Here is a 25,207-nt window from a genome sequence, read left to right as displayed (position 1 = left end):
TTTTTCAGATTATAAATCGCACCAGCCAAATGAAGAATTATAAAACATATATAAGTCGCGGTTTTTGGGGGAAATGTATTTTATAAAATCAGAGACCAGGAAGCGACATTTCCTGTTGAAAGTAAAGTTCTAGTAAAAACAACAGAACAGAGAACAACAGACTGTTAACGTCACATGTGAACGAATTGAATGAATTAAAGCTTTTAATGGCTTCTTCTAAAAGCTCTTGGACAGTAATGTCACGATCCAAATCCTGCTTGAGATAATTTAAAAAAATCATCTCTGTCAGCAGGAGCAGGAGGACATTCTGTGTCAAGTCTTTAGTTAAGGAATACAGGTCCGCTTGAAAAACCAGGAAAAAAGACACAAGCTCAACTCAGTTTGAAGACTTTTATTGAAATTGTTCAGTTTCTTCAGCAGTAGTAGTAGTATTTATTGTAGTCGTATTTGTAGTAGCAGTAGTAGTGGTATATGTTGTGGTAGTAGTATTTGTAGTAGTAGTAGTAGTTGTTGTTGTCAGGGAATTCTACCCAAAAGACATCAAAAATACATTAAATAAAGACACACCAGAAAGAGACGGTTAAAATTTATACTTGCGCAAGGAGAGTCGTGCACACTGTCTGTCAGCTCCCTGACCCGACTCTGCTCAACAACTCTCCAAGTCACACTTTTATTGAAAATCATTTCACAGATAAGCATACTTGATGACATCACAATACATACATTTCACATGTTATCTTATAACTAACAATCGTCAACTGAACCACCCTCCCATTTCACTCTTGATTACACATCCCAAAGATAGACAATTGCGTGGTTCCCCAAGGCCTTCAGTTTTAACATAAGATGGGACAAACCCAGAATTGTTGGCGCCCATAGTAGATGAGCTTAATCTGTCAGTTGACATGTCATTCATATCTGCTGCTGGTATCATGTCCTGTACTTCCTGAACCAAAACAGACCCAAAGCAATGTTGATTACACCATGATTAATATTTAAATGATTCACCCTTTAAATGATTAATACTTTAATGAAAGAATTACATATAAATGAGTAACACTTTAATGAGACTTTAATCAAAGAAATACATTTATATCATAGAATTCTCTAACAGTTGTAGTAGTAATTCAATTCAATTATTAATGATATAATTATAATTTATTAATTTACCTTACAGATGAACTTAAATAGCTACAGTTTTAAACAATGGCTCATTTTAGCAATTAATTTTAATTGCAAATATAATTTATTTTTTATACAATTTAAAATGACTAGTTAAAATAATAAAATATTACATTTATTTCATACAAGTCAAAATTTAATGAATTCATGAATAAAAAAAGTTTTTGTCCAGTTCAGTTTCTTTTCTGTTTTGTCTCGTCTCCACCAGAGTCGCAGAGGAAAGTTTACCCAGTCCAAGCCCTGGAAACAGAGGCTCAGAGAAGGACGAGGAGAAGGTCCAGAGGTGGAACAGTTCTCCATCAGAGGAGACGTGATAGAAGGACAGAGCTCCAGCCTCAGAGTCCAGGAACACGCCCACTCTGCCCGAGAACACGACCCCTTGACTAGATGACAAGTCCACTTCATCAGAGGACATGAACCCTGTCTCTGACTGACAGGAGCGGTGGAGTCGTGTTATGACGCTGTTGTGACAGACACTGTACTGTCCAGAATTTAAGATCGTCAGAGTCCAGGATTGATCGTTGAATCCAAACCCACACTCCACATTCCATCCTCTCCGTCTGATCCCTCTGTAACTCACTGCTATATCAACCCCCCCACTCCAGTCCACCTCCCAGTAACAGCGCCCCCTCAGGTCAGTGCAGCTCAGGACCTGAGCGTGGCCTGTGAACCTGTCGTCATGATCTGGATACTCCAGCTTCTCCTTCACTCGTGTCACAGTCCGATGGTCCTCAGACAGAAGCAGAAGACTGTGAGCTGAGTTTGCGTCCAGAGAGAAGTCACAGGAGTCTGAAACACAAACACTTCACTTCATGCCCTGACCTGTTGAGTGCCTCAGGGGTCAATCCTGGGCCCCCTTTTGTTCAGTCTCTACATGCTGCCATTAGGCCAATTAATAAGCAGCAATAATGTGTTCTACAACAATTATGCAGACGACACTCAGATCTATGTCTCTCTGGCAGCAGGAGACTATGGACCAGTGGACTCACTCTGCCACTGCATCCAACAGATCAGTGTGTGGAGGCAAAATCACTTTCTCCAGCTAAACTCTGACAAGACTGAAGTCATATTGTTTGGTCCACAGAAACAAAGCGACAGTGTCAGCAGTCACCTCCAGTCTCTCTCTCTAAAACCTTCTAATCAGGCAAGAAATCTTGGGGTAATAATGGACTCAGACTTGAACTTTAACAGCCACATCAAATCAATAACACGTGCAGCCTTTTACCATCTAAAAAACAACAAAAATCAAAGGTTTACTGTCTAAATTAGACTTGGAGAGACTTATCCATGCGTTTGTCTCCAGTAGGTTAGATACTGTAATGTTCTGCTCACTGGTCTCTCCAAACGAGCTGTGAGACACTGCAGAACATCCACAGTGCTGCAACTCAGGTTCTGACTTGAACCAGGAAGTGTGAGCATATAAGTCCTGTGCTCAGGTCTCTGCACTGCCCCCTGTGGCTCTGCTTGTACAAGTCTCACCAAAGTCCATCTGTGACATGTTAGTGCCAATCAACCATCTCACTCTCTGAGGAGCTCAGGGACCAGCCTCCTGCTCTAGTCCTGGTTTAGTTCTTGTTTAGTCCTGGCCTCCTGCTGGTGCCCAGAGTCAGGACTAAACACTAGTTGCGTCCTTATTGGACCACGTCACTGTGACTTGCTCCTTCCTGATTCGCTGGGTTCGTGACATTGGTCATGTGACGCTATTGCGGAAAACAGTTTAAACAAACCAGAGACAAATGGAAGCAGCGAAGCTAGAACTACTTGCTAGTACACGGCCCACGAAAAGACAGTTTTTATGCCTGCCTCTTCCTTGGCTCTAAATCAGCTGTGCAAGCTTAATAGTGTTTCAGGCCGTTTCACGTTAAAGGGCAAAGTATCGTTCTATGTGTATGTGTGTACGACCTGCACACGTATAATCTCTGAGTTTAACATGAACCATCTCCATAGAAGCACAGAACGGACACAGCATCAGCAGCACATCCTCTGTCACAGGAAGAACACTCATATTCCACTGAGTCGTGTCCTTTAGTCTGACAGAAGCTGAACCGCATCAGCGCACAAGGAAAGCTGTTTTTTTAAGTGCTTAGTTTATGCAAACGAGTCATGTGGTTTAAAGTTTTGTTTCTGTAAAACAAACACATATGCTCAAAGTTGTGTGGATAGGGAAGACTTGCGGACGCAGAAACGACTTGTCTGGACGCAGATCATTTCCAATACGGTGATACGTTTCAGTGTAAATGTAGCCTGAGTTTATGTTTACTGCACCTATCACATCTGTCACACACCTGATTCAAGATGTTGACATTTGAACCAGAGTGAATGACCTGAGTGAATGACCTGAGTGAATGACCTGAGCTGTTCTCTGCACGTTACTGTATGAAGGAAACAAAACAGACTCACATTTCCTCAGACCTGGAACCATCCAGCGCTCTCCAGCAGGATCCAACCTGAAACAAACAAGTCAAGTTTAGTCCAGTTTAGACCAGATAAGGACCAGACCAGGACCAGACCAGAGACCAGACCAGGACCAGACCAGGACCAGACAAGAGACCAGAGAACAGTGTTCTTTCACCTGACAGACAGCAGGGGGCGCTGCTCCTGTAGAGCAGTCAGGAGCTCGGCGGAAGGTCCTGGATGGTTGTAGCTAAGGTCCAACTCCCTGAGGTGGGAGGGGGCGGAGCTCAGAGCTGAGGCCAGAGCAGCCCCGCCCCTCTCTGAGACCAGACATCCAGACAGCCTAAAGACACAGAATTACACGCATGTGGACACAAGGGGGCAGAGTGCATCATGGGAGCATCTCACCTGAGAGTCTCCAGTCTGCAGGAGGCGCTCTTCAGTCCAGAACACAGCAGCTCCACGCCTGAGTCCTGGAGGTCGTTGTTAGTGAGATCCAGATGTGTGAGACTGGAGGAGCTGAGGACTGAGGCCAGAGGAGCACAGCTGTGAGGAGACAGACCACAGCCCCAAAGACTGAGGACAGAGAGGGACGTTAGAGACTAGAACCTCCACACAAGAGTTTAAATACAGTCTGGACTCACAGGGCTTTGGTGGAGGTTCTGACCACCGGCAGCAGACCCAGGAGAGCATTCTCCGAGGCCTGGTATTTCTGCAGGTCAAACTCCTCCAGGTCTGAGTCTGATGACAGTAAGACGAAGGACAGAGCAGACCACTGAGCAGGAGACAAGGTTCTATCAGAGAGGTATCTTCTCATGTTCTTCTGTATCTCTTTCACCAGACTTTGGTCGTTGAGCTCGTTCAGACAGTGGAGCAGGTTCAGACTTCTCTCTGCAGACAGACCCTCTTCATCCAGCTTCTGTTTGATGTACTTTACTGTCTCCTGATTGGTCGGGTCACTTCCTGTGTGAATCAGCAGACCCTGCAGCAGCCTCTGATTGGTCGGCAGAGACAGCCCCAGGAGGAAGCGCAGGAATAGGTCCAGGTGTCCATTTCGACTCTGTAAGGCCTGGTCCACAGCAGAGTGGTAGAAGGCTGCCTCTGGTGTCATGGAGGGGACAGAGGATATCTCTGTTTCTGAATAGTCCTCAGACTCTTCTGGGTCAGACTCAGGACTCTCTGGTGTTTCTGGTCTAGTTTGTCTTGGTTTATGACTTCTTGGTTTCAAAATCTGGAGGAGCTTTGTTTTGAGTGTGGATTTCAAGGGTAGTTTCAGTGTTTTTGTTTTTGTTGTTGGAGTCCTCTCAGAAGGTTGTCTGTCAGACTGTGACTGTCTCTTTCTCAGTCCAATTGCTGAAGCCTCTTTGGGTCTTATTTCTTCTGCTTCAGGACTTACAGACGGGACAAGGAAATCCTCCTTTGAATCTGAATGCTGCTCAGACTCATGACCGGTACATTCTGGACTCTCAGAGAAGTGTGGTGTCTCCAGCAGGTTCTCTCCAGAGCTGTAGAAGGTCTGATGGACGTGAAGAGCTGCCAGAAACTCCTGCACACTCAGATGGATGAAGCAGTAGACCTTGTCCTGGTACAGGCCTGGCTCCTCTCTAAAAACCTGTGTGAACACTCCGGAGTACACTGAGGCCACTGCAGCGTCCAGCCCACACTCGCTCAGGTCACTCTCGTAGAAGATCAGGTTTCCTTTCTGCAGCTGCTCAAAGGCCAGTTTTCCCAGAGACTTCACCATCTCCCTGGTCTCTGGAGTCCAGTGAAGGTCCTCCCCTGATCCCTGGTGATACTTGATGTTCTGAACTTTAACCTGCACCACCAGGAAGTGGACGTACATCTGTGTGAGAGTCCGGGGCAGCTCTGGTTCTATTTGTTCTAGAAGCTTCTGTAGAACTGTGGAGAGGATCCAGCAGAAGATTGGGATGTGGCTCATGATGTGGAGACTGCGGACGCTCTTGATGTGGGAGATGACGGCTGTGGCGTGGTCTCTGAACCTCTTCTTGAAGTACTGCTCCTTCTGCGGGTCGGCGAACCCTCGCACCTCTGTCACCATGGAGACGCACTCAGCAGGGATCTGATTGGCCGCGGCGGGGCGCGTGGTTATCCAGAGGAGAGCGGAGGGAATCAGGCTCCCCCTGATGAGGTTCACCAGCAGCACGTGCACTGAGGTGGACTCTGTGGGGTCGCTCAGGACTCGGGTTCGGCTGAAGTCCAGAGGAAGTCTGCACTCGTCCAGACCGTCAAAGATGAAGAGCACCTGGAGCTGTAGTAAGCTGCAGAGATCTTTGGATGGACTGAAGAAGTGGTGCAGCAGCTCCACCAGGCTGAACTGTGTGTCTCTGAGCACATTCAGATCTCTGAAAGTGAAGGGGAACAGCAGCTGGAGGTCCTGATGGGTCCGGCCTTCAGCCCAGTCCAGACCGAACTTCTGAGTCAGCACTGTTTTCCCCACGCCGGCCACGCCCTTTGTCAGCACTAACCTGATTGGCTGTGGTGAATGTGGGCGGGGTTTAAAGAGCTCTTCACATGTGATGGTCTCCGGAGCAGCCGGTCTCCTGGACGCTGTCTCCACGTGTCTGACCTCATGTTCCTGGTTGACCTCTGAGGCTTCGCCCTCTGTGATGTAGAGCTCTGTGTAGATCTGGGTCAGGGGGGCGGAGTCTCCTGCTTTAGCCACGCCCTCAAATACACGGCTGAACCTCTGCTGCAGATCACACTTCAGTTTATCTCTGAATCCAACTTTACTCCCTTTAAACAACACACAAGTGTTAGAATGTGAAACATGTCCAATATTTCATACAGAAGGGCATCTGACACACAGGGAGGGCATCTGACACACAGGGAGGGCATCTAGAGGTTCTTACTGCTGAGCAGGCGCTGGGCCAGATCCTCCTGGTCCATCCTCTTCAGGAAGTCCAGGGTGATGTTCAGAACCTCTCTGCTCTCCTCCTCCTCACTCTCGGAGCATTCTGTGTAATCTGAGGCCAGGAGACTGTGGAGCCTCTGCAGCTGCTGTTGGACAAACCTCAGGACCTGCTCCTCCAGAACCTGGAACCACACACTGTCTGAAGAAATGTTCTGAGTATGACGTCACCCACAGCGCTCAGTTCCAAATGGAGCTCATGGAGGCCAGCACTTACAGCGGCTCATCTGGAGCCAGAGCTTCAACAAACCATTATTCTCATCTCGACGTTATTTTTTCCACTACAGTACAGTTCACACCTCCACACCTCGTCCTGTAGTGGGCTGTGAAAATGGCTCTAGACTCTAGAGAGACTCTATGAATTTACATTTAAACTTAAACTTTACATTTTAGACTGTAAACTTTCAATTTACACTGCAAACTTTACATTTACACTACAAATTTTACATTTAGGCTGTAAACTTTACATTTAAACTTTACATTTAGACAGTAAACTTTTCATTTAGTCTGTAAATGTTACATTTAAACTTAAACTTTACATTTAGATTGTAAACTTTACATTTCACCTGTAAACTTTACATTTAGTCTGTAAACTGTAACACTGATCTGAACTACATCGTCAGAAGCGACAAATTCATTTACATGAACGTGTGTGTGTTGTGTGTGTTTGTGTTCACAGACCTGGAAGACGGTGTCCAGCTCTGCCTGAGGCTCCTGTTCAATAGGACTTGCACTGTCATCTCTGTCGACCAATAAAAACAGTGAGCTGTTTAGTCCTGGTTTAGTCCTGGATCAGTCCTGGTTTAGTCCTGGTTTAGTTCGTACCTCTGATTGTCTCTGTCTTTGAAGTCTATGATCCAGTCTTTGGAGCGTTCACTTTTCAGAGACTCTGTGGTGGGTCCGTAGGGGGCGCTGTCATCTCTGAGGAACATTCACAGATGTGTTTGAAAAACTGAAGAAAGATTTGCGTGTGAAGCATAAACACACAACACACACACAACACACATTCTGTATACAGTCTATGATCAGACGTAGGTTTCTTTCTGTCGTGGATCGAGTTGATTCTTGATCATTTCAGTTTGAGTTGACTTGTTAAAGGCCTTTGACGGCACAGGCCCTGTAGAAAAGGCCCCCTTGTGGCTGCTACGTGCCACAGACGTTGACACTAACTCTCTCCTCACTTGCCACGCACCTCACTTCACCTGGACTCTGGTCTTGGACTCTTCATCCTGCAGCTCGTTGTCCGTCTGTCGGAGAGTTCGCTGTGAGCTGCAGTGTTTTAGTAGTGCAGACTGTTATTACCTGCCTTTGTGTACCTGCGGTCACCTGATTGTGTGCATCGTGTGCGTCTTGTGTAAGTGTTTGTTGGTTAATGCGTGTAATTGAGTGAGTCATTTCATTATATTTTGTCTGTTTTTATTTCGGCTTAAGGTGCTTTATATTTATAATGTTATGTCTTTACCATGTTCAGTGAATTTCTATATTCCAGTAGCGTGTACTCATGGAAGTTACTTATTTTAATTGGTTGCAGGCCCTGAAGCATGCCTTGTCACGCAGTCGCAGGTCAGGCCTTTGTAATTACCTTCGTTTCTACCAGAGGGAGTCATTCTTGTAAACCTTTTTTGTGTGACTGTACGTTTACATTTACTCATTATTGTTCTTGTTGTTTCAGAACCACACACACATTCATTCACCAACACAATCAGACAGCATCACATAAATATTCTCCAATCACCTGATGTGGGCTCCACCTTAGGATCCAGTAAAATAATATAAGCTCGGGATAGAAGCACATCCTTCCTCACAGCCCCTTTACCCTGAGAGGCTGAAGACGTCGACCATCTGACCAACTTTATGAAATCCTTTTATAGTGACTGAGACACTGACCTGAGCTGTGCAGACGCTCCACTTCGGTCTTCTTTAAAGTTGATGATGACATCTTTGGAGCGGTTACTGCTCAGAGAGACTCCGCTGGGGCCAGGATCTACTTTAGTCCTGATATAGTCCTGGTTTAGTCCTGGTTCAGCTCTGGGTTTACGTCCAGACTCTGGTCCTCCTCCAGAGTTCTCCATTTTTCTGCAAACATAAAAAGTCTTTGTTAAGTTTTACATTTCACATTTTGCGCTCGTCTGTTTCCAAAAAGTCAAAGCGAACAAACTCCTGTGGGCTTTGCTTTGGGGCGGACTGAGCGAGGGGAGTGCGTGTCCGAGGTTTGAACTAAAACATTTCAACTCAAAGTGTAAAACAGGAAGAACGAAACATGTAGTGAGTGTTTGGTGTGTGCTCCCTCTCCGCTCTCCTTCTGTGGGTCTGACTTTCAGCTCTGGACCTGTGAGTCTGGGCCGCACTTGTAGCTGTGAGTCCTTCAAAGTCCTGTGCTGTGCTGGAGCTCCACGCCTCTGCTGCCCCACACTGCTCACGTTTACAGCAGGTAAAATGAATTGTTCTGAATTAAATAGAATTAAATTAAATATTCTCCTTCGAGTTTACGTGGAAATAACGCAATGATCTTCTCTCATCTGTCTTATTGTATCACCTCATGGTCCCAGGCCTCCTCAACTACATTAAAACCGCTTTGTTCATTATACAAACTGACCCTTAAGATCCTTGACAAAAAGCCCAAAAACTGGCACCACTGTGAAATTACAAAGAAACATCAACTTTTTAACTTTGAAAATTTTATCAATTTTAACAATCTTAAATTATTTTTTAAGTGTCTTAACCGCAATACACCATTACACTCAGAATTTGCCAGGACCATAAAATGTTCACACAGAGCGAACACAAGAGGCGCTACTAGTGGTAATTGTGTTGTTCCTAGGTACAGGACAAACTCTTGGTCAGTCCTCGTTCTCTTTTAAAGGGGCCAGTCTGTGGAACGGTTTAACAGCTCATTTAAAATTGGAAACCAACTACAACAAATTTAAAAGGAAATTAAAGTTATTGTATGTTTCCAGTCAAAACTGCATCCACTGAAAATCTACTGCATATATTTTATCTGTATGTAATTTATGTGTCTTGTACTTTCTGTTTTTATGCATGTAGTTTATATTTTTTTATGGACAGGTGTTGAAAACTTGCACTTGTGCTAAAACATTCAAAGCAACGCATCTGGCTTGTCTAATGCGATTGTGATGTCCTTAATAAACATAAATAAATAAATAAAAAGTCTGAATTGAGGTTTACGTGGAAAACACGTTAAATCCCCTTTAAATCGCTCAAAGTCTGGGGGGGTTGGGAGTCTGATGGGACAGAGACACAAACTTATTTATGTTTATTGGAAGAAAACACACACTTCAGCTGCTGCCGGCTTTTTTATCATCTTGGTTTGTCGTTACGTGTGAGGATGTGTACTGCGATCCAAACCCAGAGCAGCTCCAGTTCAGGTCGGGCTCAGATGAGCTGGAGCGGGGAGTGGTGTTACGAGCCTCGGCCTGAGAAGAGTTTTTCCCGGAAAGATTGGAGGACAGCAAGCCTGTTCCGACCTGTGGACGGATCCAGCGCGGACACTCAGACCACTGCACAGATATAACTCTGACGAGGAGGAACCGAGAGGAGGACGAGACCCCCAGCCCCGTCCCCCCTGCGCACTACGGCGAGTGTCCCTTGTCTTTACCGCTGTTTCCCAAACTCAGACCCCCAAAACATGACAAACATGATACAAACTTTTTTCACCATTTTGCAGAGCGTCATCATGTCAGAAGAGCGACCCAACAAGCATGAGCTGAACAACCGGAATTATTTTCAAGAAGAATAAACATGAAACATGATCCAGGAATAAATTAATTTGGCTTTAAAATCAGAATAAACCAAACACTGACTACAAAATTAAGTCTGATTCCTTTTTTAAAGCAGAATTCATTTTTATTCAGAATTAAATGATTTTTCTTCTGAATTAAAGCTCTCATGTAAACATAAATGAGGTGAGACATGACACGACTGGACTCTGCCCTCAGAACACTCCCAAAGCTTTTATAGTCTGTGCTCAAAGAAACTTTAAGGCGCTGTTTTTTTCTCCGCCATGTCGTCTGTTTTAGTTCGTATCTTAACTAAGGACACAAAAACAGCATGCACAGGTGGAGGGCACAGGTCGAGGGCGCAGGTCGAGGGCACAGGTCCCATCCATGTCCTAACCAGACCCAGCCCTGCTCAGCAAAAGAGTCAGGTCAGACGAGTCGTGTCCAGGTAGAACAGACACACATTAGACTGTCTGTGGATTTGAGGAGCAAAAATCTGCACCAAAATATCTTCGTGGGGGTCGGAGCAACGGCCCAAATGTTCTGAGACACGTCAGCACCGTCACACTTACACCAGGCAGTGTTGGGAAGGTGACTTTTAAAATGTAATCCCCTACAGATTACAGATTACATACCCCAAAATGTAGTTTGTAACGTAATCCATTAAATTACTTGAAGTGAGTAATGTAATCTGCTGTAGAGAAGCAAAGACGAGGAAATCGTAACAGAAGAAGTTTTGTCTGCTAAAAGAAAATAAAAAGCCCAGACTTTACTGAAACAAATTAAAAATATTATTGACAGAAGAGGAGGAAATATGGTCCACGCAGCAGGATTTAGTCCTGTTAAATCCTGCTTTAATCCTGGTTTAGACCTGGTTTAGTCCTGGTTTAGACCTGGTTTTAGTCCTGGTTTAGACCTGGTTTAGACCTGGTTTAGTCCTGGTTTAGTCCTGGTTTAGACCTGGTTTAGACCTGGTTTAGACCTGGTTTAGTCCTGGTTTAGACCTGGTTTAGTCCTGGTTTAGACCTGGTTTAGACCTGGTTTAGTCCTGGTTTAGTCCTGGTTTAGACCTGGTTTAGACCTGGTTTAGACCTGGTTTAGTCCTGGTTTAGACCTGGTTTAGTCCTGGTTTAGACCTGGGTTTAGACCTGGTTTAGTCCTGGTTTAGTCCTGGTTTAGACCTGGTTTAGACCTGGTTTAGTCCTGGTTTAGTTGGTTTAGTCCTGGTTTAGACCTGGTTTAGTCTGGTTTAGTCTGGTTTAGACCTGGTTTAGACCTGGTTTAGACCTGGTTTAGTCCTGGTTTAGACCTGGTTTAGTCCTGGTTTAGACCTGGTTTAGACCTGGTTTAGACTGGTTTAGACCTGGTTTAGTCCTGGTTTAGACCTGGTTTAGACCTGGTTTAGACTGGTTTAGTCCTGGTTTAGACCTGGTTTAGTCCTGGTTTAGACCTGGTTTAGACCTGGTTTAGTCCTGGTTTAGTCCTGGTTTAGACCTGGTTTAGACCTGGTTTAGACCTGGTTTAGTCCTGGTTTAGTCCTGGTTTAGTCCTGGTTTAGTCCTGGTTTAGACCTGGTTTAATCCTGGTTTAGACCTGGTTTAGACCTGGTTTAGAGTCTGGCAATGAGTGCAATTACCAAGAAGAAAAATATCGCCCAAAATGTGAAAACAGGAAAATCCCTCTGTGTAATCCATTTATTTCAACAAAGTAACTGTAATCCAATTACCACTCACTGAAACAGTAACTGTAACCGAATACAGTTACTTATAATTTGTACTCTGATTACGTAACTCCGGTACATGTAATCTGTTACTCCCCGACACTGCACCAGGTCAGGCCACTTACACCAGGTCATGACGTTCTACTGGTTTAAAGAAGGTTCTAGTTAAAGGTGATTCTTACCTGCAGCTCCGGACTCGACGGATTCATGTGACACACTTCACCTGAACAAAGTCCACACACACACACACACACACACACACACACACACACACACACACACACACACACACACACACACACACACACACACACACACACACACACACACACACACTCTAGTCTCGGGGTTTCACTTGTGTAACCTGATCTTCGACTGAGTCTTTTATGGTGAAGTGCTGGATAAATGTTTACGTCTGCAGGCGACTGTGGGCGGTGGGATTTTATTTTCTATTTCAGTGACGTAAACATCGTGGAAAATTTGTGCTCATTTTATAACAGCGTAATTATTATTTTCTTAAAGGAGTATATTACACAAAAAATGAAAAATCTTTGTCAGCTTCCTCAAAAACAGACCTGGAGTTGTGTTTTGTGTCATTCACACTTGTTTGAGTAAACCTGGATTATTATTAAGTGACCCAGATCAGATTTTTTTGCTCCTATGCTCCTGTATCTGATCTTTTAATGACAGTCTGAACGCCACACGGTTGTTGTTTTTTTCTTTTCAAAATGGATATGTGGTCCTAAAACTGATCTTTTGACATGCAACTTCAGTCTGAACGGCCAGGTCACATTCATCCCACCTACGCGTCACAACAACACAGTAACAAGCTCCTGTTGCGCCGAAGTCTTTGCTCACTGGAATATGACGCTGAAGACGTGTTTCCTCAGGTGAGAGTGATGCAAGTAGACTCTCACAAATATACACAAACGTTCTTCCCGTCAAAACGAAAATTGTTCCTGAATTCCGTGGCAGTGAAGCAGTGAAGCGCATCACAATCCCACCACTCTCGGCTACAACTCTGCTCCCACACGTTCCTTTCTACGGACGTCGCTGCCGCTGCCCCACAAAACACCACGGACAAAAACCTCGTCCTTCTCCTTCTCAATCTCATCCTTAAAACAAATAAGTTGTTCATGTTCTGGCTCCGGTACGAGAACTTTAAAATCTCCAGGTGCTCAATTCTCACGTCCATGTTTAGGTGACTTCTGTAAACACTGAGCACATTTGCGGGACAGTTTTGGAGCGTTTAAAGTAGAGCCTGACCGATATATCGGCTGGCCGATATTATCGGCCAATATGGGCACCTGGAGACATATCGGCTATCGGCCGATATGCTCGCTGATATGGGCCGATATTTCACGTGGGCATGTTATACCTCGTTATAAAGCTTAGACTCTCTACATTATGTTCATTTAATCCAATTTACAGACAGATAAATGTCCTAATATGTGGCTCCGCATCAGTATTTATCTACGGTGTAATTTGTCTGTGTCCGTACTGTCCCTGAACACACCACCAGAGTGACGTCACTTCACTGGCGTGTGTTTGTTTACACCCGCAGCCGTGCGCAACACTGAGATTATTTTCTTTTTCGGACAATCGGTTTGAGTCTGGATTAAAAGGACATTTATTAGTGCAGATTTGTGATGTGGGAGGAGCCTGTGTGAGCGGTGAGTGTTGGAAATATGTCGACTTTGAAGCTAGTTTAGGTTTTGTTAGCTGTTAGCTGCTGTAGCTCCCGCACATAAACAGGCTGTTTTCTATTGGTCTATTGTAAAGTGACTGTATTGGCCGTATATTTGTTACTGGACCAGCATTGATATGTAAATGAGCTGTGAATAGACGTGTGAATTGATCCACATTTATGCATATAATTAATTACCGCGGTGCGCACGTTTTTACGGCTAAAGGCTAATAGCGATAGTTTACTAGCTTGGAGTTATGGGTCGGTCGCGATCGAAGCGGCTCTTAGTGCCGACTCTTTGAAGCGAACAACAGGAGCCTGTTTCTTATTGGGAGCCGTGTTTTCTCTTTTTCTCACTTTTTCTCTTCATGCCGCATGTAGACCCGTAGTTTGACAGCAGCAGCGGCTGAAAACGAAACTTTCAGAAATCTGCGTGTGCATAGGATAAAAAAAGTGCATATTTGGCTGCAGTTCAGCATAAAATGAATAAACCAGGACTAAACTTGGGCTCGAGTGAAGGGGCGAGATAGAAACCAAGTCCCGACACTCAGTCCTGGTTCAGTTCTGGTTTAGTCCTGCTTGCAACAAAACCATCTCAAGAGTCGCTTGGGAGCCGAAAGAGCCAGTTGCTTTAGTGAGCCGAGCCGGTTCTCCAAAAAAAAACTGGAATACTCATCACTAGCAGTGACAGTAACAGTAGCGAGAATGTGATGCAAAAATGCCATTAGGCCAATCTACTGTCTGTAAATATGATGTAAAGAGTCAAAATAACAATAAATGTTGCCTAAATAAACCCAATTTAGAATCAAGCCAAACCTAAGTTTTTTAATCAATTCAAGATTTACAGTGAATTTTTACATCACTAAATATATCGGCGATTATATCGGCAGCTCCAACTCCCATTATATCGGTTTCATATCGGTCACAACAAAATCCATATCGGTCGGGCTCTAGTTTAAAGTTCACACTGGAGATCAAACACAAGTCGCTTTTATTTGGAAAGGTGAACGACCTTGCCAAAAAATCGGTATTTCACAAAAAAATCCGAATTGAGCATTAAACCCTGCAGTTTGAACGTAAACAGCCTAAATAATAGCAGCTTGTAATCACTGTTCTTCATCAGGGTTTAGGCCTTTTCCTCGTGCGACTTTTAGTTTTTTTTGGAGTGGCTGGATTTTGTTGTGTCTAAAGAAACGACCCTTTCCTGAATCGCTTTAGAATGATCTTGAGCTGTTTCAGTATCTCTATGATTTAATGCTGAAAATCACATTCTAAAGAGTGTTTTTTATTGTCACTGTTGTATCGGAATCAACTTTTCCTCAGCATCGAAATCGAGTTTGAACTTTGAAAGTCGCTTAACGTCACTCAAAATCACTAACAAGATTTGCGACATGAACGTTCTGTGTCAAAATAGCCTGCGGTTTAAAAAGATACACATATGTCTTGTTTGCAGAGTAGAATTTTCAGATAAATAACACGTCAAAACAAATAAACCAAATTTGCCGTGAAAATTGAAACGCGCGGAGCCGTTATGTGTCGTGACAGTGCGCTCGGTCTCACAGGGATCGGGGGATGATGGAGCTTTGAGAAGAATGGATTCTGACAACAAAGTGCGGAGGGAGAGACCGACCGAGTTGCCGGCTGGTCCCTTAGGTCCCGCTTTAGAGGAAAGATGAGCGGCGCAAATGGAACAAGACAAACGTTTGTGAGTGAGCTGCAGTCATCAGAGAGACGGTTGGGGATTGATAAATATTGCACAAATGCCGATCCGAAATGTTCAAGAAGATCTTAGCTGGCACGTCATTTTGGAATTACTAACGTTAATAATCAACGTCAGATCTGGTTGTTCAGAAGTTTGTGACGTCTTGAGGCTTACGCTCCCATTGAAAACCAAAGCCCCGGGGTCTAAACATGTCCGTCCATTCAAGTCAATGGGCTGAGCTCAATGTCGTTTGTCTCTACTAACACTAACTCTCAAATTAGAAATGTATGGAAGGGTACCAGTACTTTAAGATCAGTAGTTCTGAGCTTTCACATGAGGCCTGTCCATACATGTGACGGAGCGCCTGTGTTGCCCCGTCACCTCCCGACTGGCGCGTCTGCATCTGGCCAAAGAGCACGACGCTTCCTTCCCTCCCCGTTTTGCGGAGCTAAGCTCCGATAGTCTGGTTTATGCAGGAAGCTCGTGTGTCTCGCGGTCCTGTTTTTTTCCCCCAACATCTGAACGGTTTCCCGGCTCGTGCGTTCGAGGTGCACACTCGACGCCGACGCTGCTTTCCTACCTGCAGCAGCCTCCGCGCCGTTCTTGAGTTTAGGGCCAAACCGAGGCACTTCCTAGTTGTGCTTTAAATAGCGCATAGTGGCGCGCTCCAGGGGGACATGTGATCGTGGACTCGACCATTGTGTCTTTTTGGGGTCATTTGTGGGTTTTTGAAGTTGTTTAATTAAACTTATGTTAACCTTATGAAAGGTTCTTTAAGTTATTTTTATTAGGTTTATTTCCAAGTTGATTTGTGTTCCTCAATACAATTTTGCTTATGTTAATTCCTTAAAACCCCATTTTGGTTAATTGGTTAGCCCAGGGGGGAGGGGCTAAGGGGGTATAAAAGGAGGGAGCTCCAGTCATTTGGTGGGGGTATTTGGCCCTGACTACGTGGGGGTGCTGCAACTGTAAGTGATTAGTGTACATATGTTTGTAAATACTTCTGTCTACCACCTCATTTTTTTTTGTCACTGTAAATATTTCACTCTGCACTTGGAGCTGTGGTGCGAATAAAAACCCACTTAAGTGAAGTTTTTGACTGAGCCATCATTTTTACATTTATTTCGGACGAACCCGTGACAATACACCTTAATTTCTGGACTATTGAACGCACCTGAATATTAACCACATCAACTAAACTCTAAATAATTCTAAATAAACACGTATTTAGGCCCATCCATTCCATCCATTTTCTTCCCCTTATCTGGGGCTGGGTCGCAGGAGCATCAGTCTAAGCAGGGACTCCCAGACTTCCTTCACCCTGGACACTTCCTCCAGCTCCTTCAGAGGGACCCCAAGATGTTCCCAGGCCAGCCCAGAGACATAGTCCCTCCAGCGTGTCCTGGGTCTTCCCTGGGGTCTCCTTCCAGTGGGACATGCCGGGACGACCTCCTGAGGGAGGCGCCCAGGAGACATCAGAACAGATGCCCGAGCCACCTGAACTGGCTCCTCTCCACATGGAGGAGCAGCGACTCTATTCCGAGCTCCTCCCATGTGATTGAGCTCCTCACTCTTTCTCTGCGGGAGCGCCCAGCCACCCTGCAGAGGAAACTCATTTGGACGCATGTATTCATGATCTTGTCTTTTCAGTCATTACCCAGAGCTCATGACCAGAGGTGAGGGGAGGAACAAAGATCGACGGTAAATCGAGAGCTTCGCCTTTTGACTCAGCTCCCTCTTCACCACAACGGTCTGATACAGCGACCACATCACTACCGATGCTGCACCGATCCACCTGTCAATCTCACGCTCCTCCCCTCACTCGAGAACAAGACCCCGAGATACTTAAACTCCTCCACTTGAGGCAGGGATTTTCCACCCACCCGGAGACGACAAGACGCCTTTTTCCGGTCGAGAAAAAGGTGGCTTTCCCTCTCCATATATAAATAATTAATGAATTCATATTGTTTTTATTTTTAATTAATCATTGCATTTATATAGCGCCTTTCAAGATACCCAAAGTGCTTTACAGTTCATTATTCATTCACTCGATTCTCAGTGGTGGTAAACGACAACTGTAGCCACAGCTGCCCCTCCAACCACACACCATCACTCACACACACCACTTCTATACTAGGCAATGTGGGTGAAGTGTCTAGCCTAAGGACACAACGACAGTATTTTGTGACTGGTGCCCCACTGTGGCTCCTGGAATTCCCAGTGTCTCCATCCAAGTCCTGACCAGGTCCGGTCCTGCTGAGCTTCTGAGACCTGATGGGATCAGGCTTTGACAAGCTGGTATGGACACACCTGAATATAAGCCTCGGGTGTCCATGCCTTGAAGAACTTTTTCAAGTTGGGGCCGTCTGCTTTTATCGCCTCTGAAAGTTTTTGTCATTTTTTTTAACAATGAGTCAGTTCGTCACGCTGCCATCGCCAAAATCTCACCATCGACTCATGGAGGCCGAGCTCAAGTGCAGCAGCTGTTTCCTTCTTCACCAGTCACATCGATCACCATTAACTTAAAGGTTGTATGGAGGATTTTTTTTGTTTCAAATTGTCAATGATAGATTATAGAGATGCAGTCGCCTTGTAATTATGATGACCAAAAAAAAGAGAATAAAAATTCATCAACTCTGGACGTGGTGGGGCTAAACATTTGCCAATAGATAACGACACTGCCTCGTTATCTGTGAGCTGACAGGCTGTCAATCAAACTCCCTACGTTTCTAGTGTAACTGACTTGCCTGCGCCGCCGGTACGTGGTTTACGTACGACTGTCACACAGTCCACAGACGCAAGACGCACAGACGCTGTTTACTCCACCAACGCAACAGTTCTTAGCGGCTTTTTTTGACCTATATCTTCCTCGCAGTTCGCACAAAGTTTGTTGCAATGGCAACAAGAATCCAGGAGCAGTTCGCCGCAAAAGAAAGTCCGTTTTTGAGGTCGCTGAAAGAAGAAGACAAGGGGAAAAGCAGCGAAGCCAAACTAAGGTGATTCTTGAAGATTCATTCCAGCGATGGCGCGACTGAAGCAGACGCAGGGTCTAAAGACTGACGCACTGGTCCACAAATTACTCCTGGACAGGAAACTTCTGCTTATTATGAAAACGTACTTTATTTCCAAGAGCTACACAAACGTTTTTCAGGACACGAAAGCGATATCCTATGTCTGAAAACGTAATTTTCAAGGCAAAGAAAGAGTCCGCTTGCTGCTGCGTGTTGTAGCTAGTTCATTCGCACTGAATCTCCGCGCAACCTTCTCTGCACCCCTTTCCTGCTCCTGTCCCCGCTGCCCGATCCACTCTTCCCCCTGCTCCTCACTTCTCCGGGCACAGAATCTCCGCGCACCGCTCCCTCTCCTCTCTCCTCTCTCCTCTCCCCCCGCTCCTCACTTCTCCGTCTTGCCTAACCAACACTGTAGTTAGTTGTTTACAAGTCATGTGCACCGGCTGTAAACAAACCTGTTTCTGGCGTAAAGGAGGAGGCGGGAGGAGGCGTTTCTACGTAGGAGCTGTAGGGGAGGGGGGTGGTTTCACGCATGCGCAACATTTGAAAAAGGACAAACAGCTGCTGGATTTCTCGTTCCTTGGAAAATCCTCTATACAACCTTTAAAAGCTGCATCATCTGTATTTCTTCGTGTGTTTTCCATGAAGAGGGTGTGTGAACGAAGCGCAAAATAACTGTTCAAAACACAATCAAATTAGTATCTTCCTCGTTACATCACCCCGTCTCTCCTCGTACGTATGAATGGACAATGCCCCAAAGAAATAATCCGTCCATATATTCACTGCATCGTTGTATAAGTCGCAGGGTTCAAAGTGTGAGAAAAAAGTAGCGGCTTATCGTCCGGAAAATACAGCTCTGAGAATGAGACAAACTTGAATGTGTCTCTGTCTGCAGGTGAAAGGCTCGTGTGCTACGTTCTGATCTCTGTTATTCTATCAAAATATAATCTAAAATACATCTTCACTAGAAGTCATTTGGATGATTTCAGCCTTGGAACTGCCAACCTCTGCTGCACTAAAGCTAAAAAGAGCTGTTAACGTGAGAACTACAACATTATAACATGGCTAAAAGTTCACAAGAGTCAATTTTGCAGATAATAGGGCAAAAACGCAACACACTGACAACCAACGTTCAGATGTGATTATAATAGATTTTTAAAACAGCAGGAATCAGGCTGTGTACAGTTCAGTTTAAACACACACAGAACCATTCTCTTTGGGAAATGGATTAATCTCAATTTAATTTCTATATTCTATCCCAAACATATGAGCAGTGTTGGGGAGTAACAGATTACATGTACCAGAGTTACGTAATCAGAGTACAAATGATGAGTAACTGTATTCGGTTACAGTTAATGTTGCAGTGAGTGGTAAATTGGATTACAGTTACTTTGTTGAAATAAATGGATTACACAGCTGTATTTTCCGGTTTTCCTGTTTTCCCCCACCCCCTTTTTTTTTTTTTTGTAATTCTACTTATTGCCGGAAGCTAAACCAGGTCTAAACCAGGACTAAAACCAGGTCTAAACCAGGACTAAAACCAGGTTTAAACCAGGACTAAAACAATATTTAACAGGACTAAATGATTCTGTGTGGACGTGTCTCCTCTTCTTCTATCAATAATATTTTTTATTTGGTTCAGTAAAATCTGGGCTTTTTATTTTCTTTTATCAGACAAAACATCTTATGTGAAGATTTCCTCGTCTTTGTTTCTCTACAGCAAATCAAGTAATCCAAAGTATTCAGATTATGTTACTCGCTTAGTAAAGTAATTTAATGGATTTACGTTACAAACTACATTTTGGTGTATGTAATCTGTAATCTGTAGGGGAATACATTTTAAAAGTCACCTTCCCAACACTGAATATGAGTAAATGTGTAATACACCGTCAGGACGTGAGTGTAAACGCCATCTCCAGAGCCCTCTGCTGGACAAACTACAAAAGTGCAAGTGCTTCTTTCCAAACTTGAGAACCCGAGTTAATTTACTACTTTTTTATTGTTTACTTTTATATATATATATATAAAAGTAAACAATAAAAAAGTAGTAAATTAACTGCATTAAAATATAAATATGTATTGATATTTTTGTATAAGAATTTTTACTTTTTCAATATGACAGACAAGATTAAACCAAAAACTGGTTTAGTCCTGGTTTATCTCTGGATCAATCTGGATTAAATAAATCTGAGTCTAGTTTAGTCCTGGTTTAGTCCTGGATTAATCCTTGTTTAGTTTTAGACCTAAAAACAAGTGATTTCTTTTAGTCCTGGTTTAGTTCTGGTTTAGTCCTGGTTTAGTTCTGGTTTAGTCCTGGTTTAGTCCTGGTTTAGTTCTGGATTAGTCCTTGTTTAGTTTTAGACCTTAAAACTGGTGACTTCTTTTAGTCCTGGTTTAGTCCTGTTTAGTCCTGGTTTAGTCCTGGTTTAGTCCTGGTTTAGTCCTGGTTTAGTCCTGGTTTAGTCCTGGTTTAGTCCTGGTTTAGTCCTGTTTAGTTCTGGTTTAGTCCTGGTTTAGTCCTGGATTAATCCTAGTTTAGTTTTAGACCTTGTTTAGTTTTAAAACATGTGATTTCTTTTAGTCTTGGTTTAGTTCTGGATTAATCCTAATTTACTTTTAGTCAAGGATTAAAACTCATGACTTATTTTAGTCCTGGTTTAGTCCTGGTTCCTGAATTAATCCTTGTTTAGTTTTAGACCTTGAAACTCATGACTTCTTTTAGTCCGAGTTTAGTTCTGGTTTAGTTCTGGATTAGACCTGATCTTAGTTTAGACCTGTAGTTTAAACTGGTGATTTTGAGTCCTGGTTTAGTTCTGATTTTCTCAGTTTTCACCTTTTCTTTCTCCGTGACCTTTGGTTTAATCCTGGCCTACATTAGCACACATTATCATACATTACCTCCACAAGGTCACCTCCACCACGAGCTCATTTTCTTCAGGTTCCTTCAGGATTTTTTTTCGTTGAAGGTTCCTTGGGTTTCACCTGGAGCAGGATCCCGGGAGAAGAACAGCTCACGGGGACGGAGAAGGAGGACGATCAGAGGAGACCAGGAACTGAACACTGAACCAAACATCTGGATCTAAAATGGAGAGACTTTTATTTATTTGAGGTTGAGAAGACGACAAAAGGAGATGTTTTGGTGAGTATAGAATATAGAGTAGGAGATGAAGCAGTTTGAAGAGGATTGTTGGAGGTTCTAGATCAGGGGTGGGCAAACTTTCTGGCTCGCGGGCCACATAGGGTCCTAAAGTTTGACTGAAGGGCCGGACAGAAGACAGGACATAACGTGTTAAGAGCTCAGATTCATTACGTTCTTATTCACATTTATCTAGGACTTCAGACGCGGGCTACACGTTTCATCACTGCTGTGAAAGATTCAGAACATAAAACTGTTGAGACGTGTTCCACTGCACAACACGAGTGAGAATGTACATCATGAGTTCACCGTTTTCAAATATGACTGATAACAGCTCAAAAACAGAGCTCACGCCAAACAACCACAGATATTCAACTGTGAGTGTGATACAACCTGCCTCCAAAATGTTGTACACTTTAATAATTACAACTCAGAGACACAGGTTTCCTTGATTGATATTATCAACTCAAAATGGAAGCAGTGCATCTTATATCTTAAGCACCAACTACTTCACTCATGGTCCGAATAACTCCTGTAAGAACACTTTACCATAAAGCATTGCGGCCAACATACAGTGAACCCTCGTTTATCGCGGGGGATACGTTCCAAAAATAACCCGCAATAGGTGAAATCCACGAAGTAGTCAGCTTTATTTTTTACTGTGATTTTACAATGCAATACTGAACTGCAGAATGAAACAAAAAAATAAAACCTCTTTTCAGGCCCAACATGTGTTAAAGAAATGAAATATTAACGTTTTCTTACAAATCTATAATAGTTTAAAGAACGGTGTTGTAAAACAATATTTTTATATAGTAATGAATACAAGGTAGGAAACATTGTCACTCGCGTATTTCACAGTCCCTCCAGCTGCGCCTCTTCGTCCTGACTCCGTTGCGCTGTAGCATCTTTTTCTACTGAAGGCTGCGCAGTCTTTCTCCGAGAGAAGAACATCGTTATGGGTAGTTGTTGGCCTCTTTCTTTTTCTGAGCAAGAAGATTTTTATAAACGGACATCCCACCTTCAATTATATTTGAGAACTGCAATGAACGACACATCAAAGGGTCCCATTCTTGTGCCGCGCGCTGAAGTTCAGTGGCCATTCTCATCAAACCTCATCAAAAACCAATATAAACCTTTTTCACTTCTAGACAACAGTAACGCCCCTAAGCCAATCAAGATTCACTGTAAAAAATAAAGCACTGTAAAAAATTCCACGAAGCAGCGAGGCCGCGATAGGTGAAGCGCGATATAGCGAACACTGTAATACGCCGCAACTCATTGTATATATAGTGCGCCATCTACTGGGAAACGCTGGAAATGCATGACAAATAAAACATCAACAAGGTTTATTATTGTAATTTATTCCAGTTCGGCGGCCGGATTAAAAGGTTTAAAGGGCCACATACGGCCCCCGGGCCATAGTTTGCCCACCCCTGTTCTAGATTCTTAAAGGCTCCATATTATGCATTTTTTTTATCTACTGTGGATCAATTTTGGCTTCTGTACTTTAAATTTTACTGTAGATACTTTTGATTTTTACGTCACTACATTTTAGATCTTCGCTGAAAAGTAAAAAGTATTTTTCTTTACGGTTTGAGACCTGCTGGACTGACGGACACTTATTTTTTTTAGCACATTTAGTTTGAGTTTCTGAGTTTCTCCGAGCAAATCAAATACACCAAAACACAACAGTTACTAGAAGAACTGAATTATTTAAAATCGACCTTCCTCTGATTTTAACAGTGTTGGGAAGGTGACTTTTAAAATGTAATCCCCTACAGATTACAGATTACATACACCAAAATGTAGTTTGTAACATAATCCATTAAATTACTTAAAGTGAGTAAAGTAATCTGAATACTTTAGATTACTTGGTTTGCTGTAGAGAAGCAAAGACGAGGAAATCGTAACATGAGATTGTTTTGTCTGATAAGAGAAAATAAAAAGGGACTGAGACCGAGACCAGACCAGGACTGAGACCAGGACTGAGACCAGGACCAGACCGGGACCAAACCGGGACTGAGACCGATACTGAGACCGATACTGAGCTCGGGACTGAGACCAGAACTGAGCCCACAACTGAGACCGGGACTGAGACCGGGACCAGACTGGGACTGAGCTCAGGACTGAGACCAGAACTGAGCCCACAACTGAGACCGGGACTGAGACTGGGACCAGAACGGGACCGAGACTGGGACCGAGACTGGGACTGAGACCGGGACTGAGACTGGGACCAGAACGGGACCGAGACCGGGACCGAGACTGGGACCGAGACCGGGACCGGGACCGAGACCGGGACTGACAACGGGACCGGGACCGGGATTGAGACCAGGACTGAGACTGGGACTGAGACCGGGACCAGACCGGGATTGAGACCGGGACTGAGACCGGGACCAGACCAGGACTGAGACCGGGACTGAGACCGGGACCAGACCGGGACTGAGACCAGATCTGAGACCGGGACTGAGACCGGGACCAGACCGGGATTGAGACCGGGACCAGACCAGGACTGAGACCGGGACTGAGACCGGGACCAGACCGGGACTGAGACCGGGACTGAGACCGGAACTGAGACCGGGACTGAGACCGAGACTGAGACCGGGACTGAGGTCGGAACCAGACCAGAACTGAGACCAGAACTGAGACCAGGACTGAGACCACAGTTTAAATCACAGAAATAGGAAACTGCTGTCTGGTTTATAATAATGAAGTAAATTGTTGTTTTTCATTTTCTTATTTTTGGTTTTAATTTGAAAAAAAAAAATATATATATAATATATATATATATAATATATATATATATATTACGAATGATACACGGATTATTTAGTTTTCAGACTTCATATTCTTGGTTCATGTTTTCACTTATTTTCCCATCACTGACTGCAGATGCATCGTCCAACCACCAGGTGTCAGTAGAAACATAATTCTACTCGTGGTGATTACAGTAAACAGACCCTGTTCACGGAGACTCTGTAGTTCCTCTTCTCTCAAAAACCACTGATCCTGCTCCATTTATCATGTTTATGTTAATCGGCCGAGTCATGTTCAAATAAATCATACACTTTGGTTTTTAAGCTTCAGTTTTATTTATTTATTTTAAGTGTTTTATTTCTATTTACAGTGTTGGGAAGGTGACTTTTAAAACATATTCCCCTACAGATTACAGATTACACACCCCAAAATGTAGTTTGTAACATAATCCATTAAATTACTTAAATTAATTAGACCTGGTTTTGGACCTGGTTTAGGCCTGGTTTAGGCCTGGTTTAGTCCTGGTTTAGATCTGATTTAGACCTGGTTTTAGACCTGGTTTAGTCCTAGTTTAGACCAGGTTTAGATCTAGTTTAGAGCTGGTTTAGACCTGGTTTAGTCCTGGTTTAGACCTGGTTTAGTCCTAGTTTAGACCTGGTTTTAGACCTGGTTTAGATCTAGTTTAGAGCTGGTTTAGACCTGGTTTTAGTCCTGGTTTAGTCCTGGTTTAGTCTTGGTTTAGTCCTGGTTTAGACCTGGTTTAGTCCTAGTTTAGACCTGGTTTTAGACCTGGTTTTAGACCTGGTTTAGTCCTAGTTTAGACCCAGTTTAGATCTAGTTCAGACGTGGTTTAGACCTGGTTTTAGTCCTGGTTTAGACCTGGTTTTGTCCTGGTTTAGATCTGGTTTAGGCCCGGTTTAGTGTCCGGCAATGAGTGGAATTACTGAAAAAA

The 25,207-nt window shown here is 43.9% G+C and overlaps 1 protein-coding gene across 2 annotated transcripts in view; it reads right to left on the bottom strand.

Annotated features, from left to right (window-relative positions):
- Window positions 1-1,181: 1,181 nt before the first annotated feature.
- Window positions 1,182-25,207, bottom strand: part of LOC129410129 (protein NLRC3-like) — a 33,925-nt gene continuing 9,899 nt past the window's right edge. The window contains exons 3-12 of one of the 2 annotated variants that reach the window (XM_055157553.1): window positions 21,261-21,441; window positions 8,393-8,581; window positions 7,331-7,426; window positions 7,187-7,247; window positions 6,447-6,630; window positions 4,221-6,330; window positions 3,985-4,152; window positions 3,755-3,919; window positions 3,583-3,629; window positions 1,182-1,971 (exon numbers count right to left, since the gene is read on the bottom strand). In XM_055157553.1, the coding sequence (XP_055013528.1) occupies window positions 1,328-1,971; window positions 3,583-3,629; window positions 3,755-3,919; window positions 3,985-4,152; window positions 4,221-6,330; window positions 6,447-6,630; window positions 7,187-7,247; window positions 7,331-7,426; window positions 8,393-8,577 (3,660 nt within the window). In that variant the 5' untranslated portion in view covers window positions 8,578-8,581; window positions 21,261-21,441 and the 3' untranslated portion in view covers window positions 1,182-1,327. The remainder of the gene's footprint in view (window positions 1,972-3,582; window positions 3,630-3,754; window positions 3,920-3,984; window positions 4,153-4,220; window positions 6,331-6,446; window positions 6,631-7,186; window positions 7,248-7,330; window positions 7,427-8,392; window positions 8,582-21,260; window positions 21,442-25,207) is intronic. The other variant, XM_055157549.1, reaches the window with a different exon arrangement.

Source organism: Boleophthalmus pectinirostris, unplaced genomic scaffold (assembly GCF_026225935.1).
Source record: "Boleophthalmus pectinirostris isolate CB_2022bp ecotype Guang Dong unplaced genomic scaffold, ASM2622593v1 HiC_scaffold_10, whole genome shotgun sequence".
Taxonomy (NCBI): domain Eukaryota; kingdom Metazoa; phylum Chordata; class Actinopteri; order Gobiiformes; family Gobiidae; genus Boleophthalmus; species Boleophthalmus pectinirostris.
The sequence above is the reverse complement of the archived record's forward strand: the minus strand, read 5'-3'. Positions and strand labels throughout refer to the sequence as shown.